Below are 9,847 nucleotides of genomic sequence, written 5' to 3'. Positions count from 1 at the left end.
ATAACCATTGTTGAAGGAAGTTACTAATTAATGTTTTGTTCGAAATATTTAAAATCAGCATAATCTGAAAAGTGAAATACTAAGAAATTTTTTGAAGGAAGTTGAATTACAAAAGGGCTTTATTGTGATCTTGAAAAGTGCAGTGCCTGGCTTCTGAGCTGCAGTAGCTCAGGGTATAGGGTGTTCACCTCCCAATCAGGTGATCCGGGCTCGAATCCCAGCGCAGGCTAGTCATCTTGTCATTACATATTATCTCATTGTATTTTGGTCCGGGGCTCGGTTCCATGTGCTTAATGTTGAGTGTCTGATTCGAAACATAATCATTATTGCATATTAGTGTGAATGTATCACAAGGCGTAGTGTTTAAAGCTAAATTAAAATGAAGCAAGCTCACCTCGGGGTCGTGGGACTGGTATTTACTCAAACAATTAAAAAACCCGTTTACTTAAATTATAATAAATGAATTAGACAAGTTAGTTTAAAAAAAACAACTTTATTGAGTTCTACATGAAGATCTTAATGAAAAAGACTGTGTTAATCGATCAAATCAAAACCGATTTTGCAACGATTAGTGCATTCTTTAAACCATTCAAAAAATTATTATGAGTGCTCACATTAACACATTTAATTTTTTTAGTGAAATGGAAAGTATCAGGTTACAAACATGCATTTAATAAATTGCTAAAAGATTTTATTTGAAAGAAAAAATAAACAAGCCTCAATTATTTTCAAATCCTCAAATTAAGTACATAAAAACCCTTGCAATTAACGCGTTAAAAATTTTAACATCAAATAAAATGACAAATTTTACTTACTACTTAAAAGATTTGTTTTATTATTAGAAGTGTTCTTCAAAACAATTTGGCAATAAAAAGCGATTTCAAAAGCTAAAGAATCTTATATTCTATTTTTCTTTTTAATCCACTTCAAACTGGGTATAAATGTGTTATTCCAATTTTGCTTCTTTTTTTCAACATACAAAAGTGTGAACAATAAGAAACTTTACAAGACATAGTTTTTACAAACATACATCAAATTTATGACCAATAAGAATACTATCATACTACATCAATGATAACATTATTACTTTTTATCAACACACATCAAACTCCATCAACAAAAATATCATATATCATTCATGGAAACATCAGTATATTCAATCAATAAGAACATTATATATCATCATTAAAAACATCATATCCAATCAATGAGAGTATCTATGTCAACAACACGTACCATAATCCATCAACAAAAACAATATATTTCATTAAGACATATCGTATTTCATCAACAATAGCATCCTTATATTTCATCAACAAACACATCATTATATTTCATCAACAAGCACATGATTATATTTCATCAACGCATATCTTATTCCATCAATAAGAAGATTTATGATATTTACCGATTCATTTCACGAAGAAAGAAGTCATTTTATTTCTTACGTAACAAATAATAAATACTGATGGCAGCATATGCACACTTTTCACGTAACAGTATTTAAAAACATTTTATCTGCACATAATAGAAAAAACTCTTTGACAGAATGTTTACATCCCTTCAAGAATTGGATAAAATAATTCCTCGTGTTCTGAAGTAGTGCATCAGCAAATCGTTAAATACATGGAGGTCTTTAATCTAGAATCTAGATTTCATACTTGAGCAGAAACATATTCAGATTGAGTATCGCACCTGGACTTGAAGGTACTTCTCAGTACCGTACTTTTAGTACCACTATGCGTCGTCTCGTAACGAAGAGTGCCGCAACAAGATCGACTTTTTATGATAGCTAAGAAACCCTTTCGAAATTTCTTATTACAAAATGTGTACAGAACAGGATTGATGCAACTGTTAGAGGCACCGAGCCATTGAGCTATTGGCACCATCACAGCGAATATTTTTCCTTTCCATGTGTTTTCATCCACGGTAGTCCCAAGCTTCACCATTGCGAAGATAGTGTAAAGGGGTAGCCATGACAGTGCGAAAAGAACTACGACAAATACCATCATTTTTACAACCTGTAAAATGAAAATGAATTTACAATACACAATGCAATATTGGGGATATGCAATAATTGAAATAACCCTAGTAGAAATCACAACCACACATAAGATATGGATTCTTGACGGTAAAAAATTACCATGTTTCAATTTCTTATTCATTATGGGAAATTTTACTTTGTTTTCCTTTTAACTATTTAATTCTTTGTTTTGTTTAATCGTATAGAATTTCGACACGGCTTTACTGCGCCTAACTCAAACATCATTACCATTTTTAAGGTAAAGAAATTAAATGGTGTTTCAAACAGAGAAAACAGAAAAGTAAAGGATTATTTTTGCAACGCCCATCCATATATTGACATTCGTTATTCGGGTTTCATTATCATCATTGGCGCAACAGCCTACGTGGGTCCTGGCCTTCTAGAGAATTTGCTTCCATCCCAGACACTCATTAATTAAATTCTGATACCCGAATGATCTCTCCGATCATTCGGGAAAGACAAAAGTATATTTGTTGACCATTTTTTCATTAGCACCATATTAGGTGGGCTATCATTGTTGACACAGTAAGGAGGATAGAGGTACATAGAAGGTATATAGAAGAGAAGGAAAGAGCATCCATATGCCTAGTCCGAGATTTAACCTTGGGACCTTGCTGACATGAGGTTGCCTCACTGACCACCATATAGACGGTCATCATAAAAGGAAAGGAAATGGAGTATAATTACTCATTTTTGTTTACTCGTGTTTGATGACTCGTAATTGATTACTTGTTATTAATTAGTGATATTTGTTTGATTAAATGTTGGCTTTAAAGGTGCAAGGTTTAAGAATTAAATGCTACACAGATCATGGAACTCAACACAACGAAAGAAGTCTCCAAGTGTCATTAGAAGTAAAAAAACTCACCTTTTGGTGAGAATTTAAATTGGTAACAATAAATGGAATGTAATTTGAAACTATATGATTAGTCTAAATAATAACTGTTGAGATAAATTAATTTATTAAGATTTCTAGCAAGTTTTAAGCTACAAGTATTTTTTCTTACTTAAAACTATAATTTTAGGGTGATATAAATTTCAAATACTGATGATCGACGGTTTTATTACATACTTGTCCATGCTTTTACATATTTAGTAATTTCAGTTTGCAAAAGTTCGTAAATAAATTTAAATTCCACAGATGGTCGAAGTTCACAGTGAAATATTATATCAGTTATTATGAGTTTGCACACTGTTTCCATAAAATATGTCGAGTTCTGTATGTCATTAGTCGAGAGCTGCCAATGCCTGTTGCTTATCGAAGAAATTTCATTTTCATTATATTGGTATTTAAGACCATAAAAAACGAAAAAATTCAAATTACTGTAAATCAAGGAAGCTCAAGGAAACTGCCATCCAAACAAAGTCTGACACAAAACAGAACAAAAAATAAAAAAAAAGGTTTTCAGGTTACCTCGGTGTCTTATAATTTTATTTTTCTTGAAAAAGACAGAGCTTCCGAATCACTTGTAATTACTTTTAAAACATATATTTTAATTTTTTTTTCCAAATGTACACAGCAATGGCTCAGGGGATAGAGTGCCCGCTAAAGCCATCAAGCTAAATGGTTTTCCTCTCCATGTAATGCATATGAGGATTAGTTAGATCACAAAAGCCCCCCAAAAAGGGAAGTTTCTCCCAATACTTGATCCAGGAGCCCCTGATCTTCTGGATTGGGTTCAAATTTACAAGACTACGGTATTCAATGATGGTTATAAAATAAAATATACATAAGAAAACGCATAAATATAAATTTGCGATAATTAATTTACTAACCTTCAGCTTTGATCTTTGCATTACAGCATCTGCATTGGTTCCTTTTGTTTCTCCTGGTATATTTCTACGCCAAACTTTGATCCAAATGCCAATGTAGCACATAGATATGAGGCAAAGTGGTAGAACGTAACAGAGACCAAGATTTGCAACAAAAAAGAAAACTGTTTCTGCATTTTCATGTGGCCATTCTTCTACACACAACTGTGTCCCATCTGGTTCATCAGGATCGTATGGTTCCATTTTAAAGTAGAGAACCCAAGGAAGTGTTATTGACAACGAGAAAGTCCATATGATTGCGATGATCCACCGAGCTGCCTGTGTAGTCATCTGGCATCTTAACGGGTAGCATATGGCAACAAATCTGTAAATAGATCTAGCGAAATTTAAAACAAATATTTGCTGTTTAATTGGAGTGTTTAGTTTCAAAACCAATTATTCCACTTAAAAATAGTTTTATTAAAATTCCGCTTATTTAAATAAACAGCTCTTTACTAAAAGGCATGCTTCAAATATTTGGAAGCTAAATCTTTGTCTATGCTTACTTAATCTTGAGATATTTGCTCCCATCTAGATAAAAGATGTTTTACAGTACCAAGATGGATGACTTTTGCCAATTTCTTTATAAGAGATTTTAACAAATGTTAGGCTGAAAGATACTTTCCATGAAATAGAACAGAGAATTTCGAAAAGTTCTGGATAACATTTGTTTATTATTTTCATTGTTGTAATATTTATGTTAATTGATCAGGATGTTTTTAGATTCAAACACCTTAATTTTTTAAAGAAATAATCGATTAAAAATAAATAAATTGGGCACAAATAAATCATAAAGAATCTACTGGCTCTGGAGTAAATACTTCAACCGAAGTTAAGTATTAGATAAAATTATAAGAGTAGGGATGATAGCTTAATCTAAAAGTGATAACTGATCCAGTTTGTGAGAAAAGTGTTCTTGGCTAGTGTCTAGTGGTTATAAAAGTTTGTGTTTAGTGGTCACAAAATTTATATTTACGTGCTTGATTTTCTGTTTAACATCTTTGATATAATTATTGAAAACATGAATTAGTAGATTCTTATAAAATGCCAATTTTTTACAGTTATCTCGTGGTGATATTTTTAAATTATTTGCTTAAATGAAGGAAATTTACTTGCTAAAAAGCAGATTATTGTGAAGCCATGTAAACGTATTCTTCGTTACATTCATTATTCTTTACCTTTATCTTTAATTCTGTATCACTTTATAAGATACATGCTAAAGAGCAGAATATTTGGAAGCCCTGTAATTGTATCATTCTTCAACTTTACATATTTAGCAAGTCTTCGGCTCAAGCCGGAAGAAGTAATCTACAAAACCAGCTTCTTTACCTTTATCTTTAATTCTGTACTACTTTGTAATATACTTGCTAAAAAGCAGAGTATTTGGACTCCCTGTAAACGTATTATTCTTTGCATTTACTGTTCTTTACCTTTAATTCTGTACTACTTTGTAATATATTTGCTAAAAAGCAGAGTATTTGGACTCCCTGTAAACGCATTATTTTTGGCATTTACTGTTCTTTACCTTTAATTCTGTACCACTTTGTAATATATTTGCTAAAAAAACAGAGTATTTGGACTCCCTGTAAACGTAGTATTCTTTGCATCTACTGTTCTTTATCTTTAATTCTGTACCACTTTGTAATATACTTGCTAAAAAACAGAGTATTTGGACTCCCTGTAAACGTATTATTCTTTGCATTTACTGTTCTTTATCTTTAATTCTGTACCATTTTGTAATATACTTGCTAAAAAGCAGAGTATTTGAATTCCCTATAAACGTATTATTTTTTGCATTTACTGTTCTTTACCTTTAATTCTGTACCACTTTGTAATATATTTGCTAAAAAACAGAGTATTTGAAAGCGTATAACAAGTATAACAATAACAAGTAATAACAAGTATAACAATAGTAGCGTAAACGTATAACAAGTCAAATTCCTGTCATGCGCAGCAAAGAGTTTCAGAAAATTTTTTCTTGTGGCTAAGAAATAGTTCAACATTCTCAATAGCTATAAGTACTTTATTCTTTTTTGGACCTTAATACTACTTAGTTCCACGAGCTTAAACTACATTTGATCCTCAGTGTGATTTATACGAAATGATTATAAAAATCTACCCATTATTTGGTTTCATTTCTTATTTTTGTAAATTCATTTCAAGTAAAGCAAGAATAAAAAATAAACCAAAATTTAACTTTTTAAAATTTAGATTACTAATCCTAGTTAGTTTGAGTTCAAAGAATCTCTAAGACTCGGCTGAAATTAAGTCTAACCAATTTAATTTATTAAAGGCTAAAGTTATATTACATATTACATACTACAAAATACTTACTTAAACATAGTAGATATGTATATACGAAGATAGATAATTTAGATATACAATCAATTAGATAATTAGCATAGAAATTTGCAAATACAACATTGAGCAGCAAAAAGTTGAGCTATATTGCTTATAACTATTTTACTCTCTTAAATCAAATCAAGTATTTTTCAGTTATAATGGGCATAGTATCGATAACTTTGTACATATATTGCATCAAATTGCAATATATATAAATAACAAAGTGTTGTTCATTAGTAGTTAAGAGATGTGGTCTGATACAATCAGTTGCAGTTAAGGTATAATGCAAAAACATAATTTAGGCAAAATTTTCGAAATTGAGTTTTGTATAAATTTAGAATCCTTGTTCTCTTAGCTTTCTAAAAATACTTCACTTCTGTTTATGGTTCCATTATTTACTAAATTATAGTAGTTTGTGTGCAAGCTGATAACAGTGGATAGACTAATGATTTTAAATCTTTAACAAAATATCATCATTAAGCAAAAACGTCAACGGATACTTTTGAATTTAGACTCTACATCTATATATATCTTTCAATCTTACTTTAGCTGTTATACATATGAAAAGAAATCTGCGATTGGAATACAACTATTTGATATCATATTTATAATCACGCTTAAATTTTACTATTCATGAAATCGTATCTTAAATGTCATTAATCATTCAATGATTTGTAGAGTTTAAATTGAATTTCATAGAATTATTTTCAAGTTATCAGATAAAAAACCTCTGTATGTTTTTGTTTTATTTTAGTATTTTTTTTTATTTTAGATTAAAAAAAGCATTATTTTCTGGTCAGTGATATCTCAAAGGGAATCAACAAATTTTCTGTGAAATAAAGGATTTCCGGACAATTAAGAGAGTGAGTCTATCGAATTATCAAAGAGTTTCAATTGAAAAAAGGTCTCCTTCACAAGTGAATGCTTCCACATCAATAAAGGACCTAATCAAATTTGTGCCAAGTAATAAAACACTTAAAACTATTTTCTTAGAACAGTAAACAATCTATTAAAGTTTATTACCCGTTCTACATGCAAATGAATTTTACAGCTTTGGGGACATACGATTTTCTACAATTTATTTAACTGTTTATAAACTATTTTAGCATTGAAAAAATTAGAACAAACAAAAGTTGTTTCAGTTAGTTTTAGCAAAATTACGTTCCATCGAATAAATTACTAAATTGCAAGCAAACTTCTTCAGAGTTATTTTTCTAGAGAATGATTAAAAAGCAGTAATCAAAAAAAGGGCTTCTTTCTAAAACAAATTAAAAATGTTTAGCTACAAAATGAAATTGAATGCGGGCATCAATTGAACAATGTAAGGAAAATAACACTTTACACTAAACATGTGATTTTGACTCAATAGTATAGCTACAAGAAATTGTTATCCAGCTATTGGAATTTAAGTGTAATATTCCTTCCAGAATATAAAATATTGTTCCTGTTATAGGTATTTCAAAATAACTTTTTTATTAAAGAGAAATGTTCCACGTAAATGTTTTCCGCAATTTTTGTAATATCGAAGTTTCACAAAAATAATTTGCCAAACAGTGAGTTCCTCAGTTAGTCTTGAGAATTCGGTGCAAGAGTCTGAAACACACTTCTGCAATGACGGAAACTTCAAAATATTATAAAATGCTCCCGATTTTGACATTAAATTGTTTTTAAATGTTTTATTAGATGAGTTGAACAGCTGGCACCATTCTACAATGCTTTCAGTTGGCAGTGTTAACCTTCACAGCCAAAATAAACTAATCCATGGCTTCTTCATGGAGAAATATTTTGATGAAAGTAATCTCAATTTGCTTAGAATGAACAGAAAAACAAAAAAAAAACTTTACCACGATTTGCATTACGGAAAGACCCTCCTACCTTCGGGGGGAATTTTACAGAAACACTGCCGCTGGTGCAAACCGGAGGCAGTAATCAAATCAACTAGCTATTGCTGGATTTTGAACCTGTGTCGTCGAGGGAAGAGTGATCTACTTCCTGAATCGTAACGATTCCTTACGAATGTTAAATACAATGTGCCCATGATAATAGAAAATGTAAATTGGGTCTATATGTTTAGTATAATTAAACGCCACTTTTATTAATACCATTAGATTCAATTGATTTTTTTAATTAAGTGACTCTGGCGTGTAATATTTACTCTCCATAAAAAAAGAATCCCATATTTTTCTTTAATTATGATATTAGCAGCAATTTCTTCTTCTAAAGGATAAGAAAAAAAGCTCACAAAGAGGCAAGTCCTATAATTTTTGAGCCATACTGATTTTTTAAAAATGTTTAATGTTTCCGGTTAAAATGTTTAACGAAATGTGTTCATAATAATAACAAATATAAATTGATGGTTCTATATACTTTGTATGACGCCCGGTGGCTGAGTGGTAGCTCTTCACTCTCCCATGCCACAGGTCCTGGGTTCGATTCTCGGGCCGGGAACGGTTGACTCAGCCTTTCATCCCTTCAGTGGGCCAATAAATGAGTACCAAGCATGCTTGGGAACTAGACACTGGGAGGGGGGTGACCACTTCGGCTGACCACCTAACCGGAACATCTGCTCCTGCACCCCAGAACCCAGGGTCAAGAAAACTGAGATGAGCACAGTAGGCCCTCTATGGGCTGTCGTGCCACGGAGTTTAGTTTTATGTGCTTTGTTTAATTGGAGGCCATTTTTGTAAATGCCACTAGATCTAATTATTTATTTTTAAACTGCTGGCTTTGGCTTATGAACTCTACTGTCCACGGAAATTTAAACCTTTTTTTTTAATGCGATATCTGTAACAATTGTTTGGTAAAATGGTTATCAAAAAAGCTCACTAGACAACTATTCAATAAAAAAAGAAAAATAAACTGGTAATTTGAAAAATTAAAATTAATCTCAACCGTTAAGGTATCCGACAAGTTTTGACAACTTTTTTTTTTAAATATTAATACAGATTTAAAAAATTAGCTGATTTAATTTATTATGTGTAATAGTATGTTATGTGCATTATGTGTAATTATAGTTATTATTATTATTCTTAGGTAAAAATAAGGCGCCTTTTTGCATATACGCTAAACTCTGTAAAAAAAATTCAGCTCCAAAAAACAAAAATTCCTTTGAGGATTTTATTTAGAGGGCTATCCATTATGTTTCGAAGTATTATCTAAAAATTATATGCATATACTACTGAGTTAAGGATCAATGCAGTTAAAAGAGCAAATTTCAAATAATTCCAGCATATGTCTTTGTCAAAAAACAGGCAGAAAAAAATTACCTTATTCTCTTAGTCTGTAGTTCGAAACAAAATTACTATAATCATAAAAACTCGTTAAAAATTTTAGACAATTATTTTAAATTCAACGTGAGAAGGTAGTGTAAAATATAAAGAAAATCTGATTTTTTATTTAAAACGTATTTAAGGATTTAAAATCATTAGTCTATCCACTGTTATCAGTTTGCACAAAAACTACTATAATTTAGTAAATAATGGAACCATAAACAGAAGTGAAGTATTTTTAGAAAGCTAAGAGAACAGGGATTCTAAATTTACACGAAACTCAATTTCGAAAATTTTGCCTAAATTATGTTTTTGCATTAGACCTTAACTGCAACTGATTGTATTAGACCACGTATCTTAACTACTAATGATCAACACT

The 9,847-nt window shown here is 30.8% G+C and overlaps 1 protein-coding gene across 1 annotated transcript in view; it reads right to left on the bottom strand.

Moving 5' to 3' along the window:
* Window positions 1-473: 473 nt before the first annotated feature.
* Window positions 474-9,847, bottom strand: part of LOC107452521 (neuropeptide SIFamide receptor) — a 118,212-nt gene continuing 108,838 nt past the window's right edge. Inside the window, exons 4-5 of the mRNA XM_016069011.3 lie at window positions 3,821-4,181; window positions 474-2,021 (exon numbers count right to left, since the gene is read on the bottom strand). Coding sequence (XP_015924497.3) covers window positions 1,656-2,021; window positions 3,821-4,181 — 727 coding nt within the window. The 3' untranslated portion in view covers window positions 474-1,655. The remainder of the gene's footprint in view (window positions 2,022-3,820; window positions 4,182-9,847) is intronic.

This window comes from Parasteatoda tepidariorum, chromosome 6 (genome assembly GCF_043381705.1).
Source record: "Parasteatoda tepidariorum isolate YZ-2023 chromosome 6, CAS_Ptep_4.0, whole genome shotgun sequence".
Lineage (NCBI taxonomy): Eukaryota > Metazoa > Arthropoda > Arachnida > Araneae > Theridiidae > Parasteatoda > Parasteatoda tepidariorum.
This window is presented reverse-complemented; position numbering and strand designations above follow the sequence as displayed.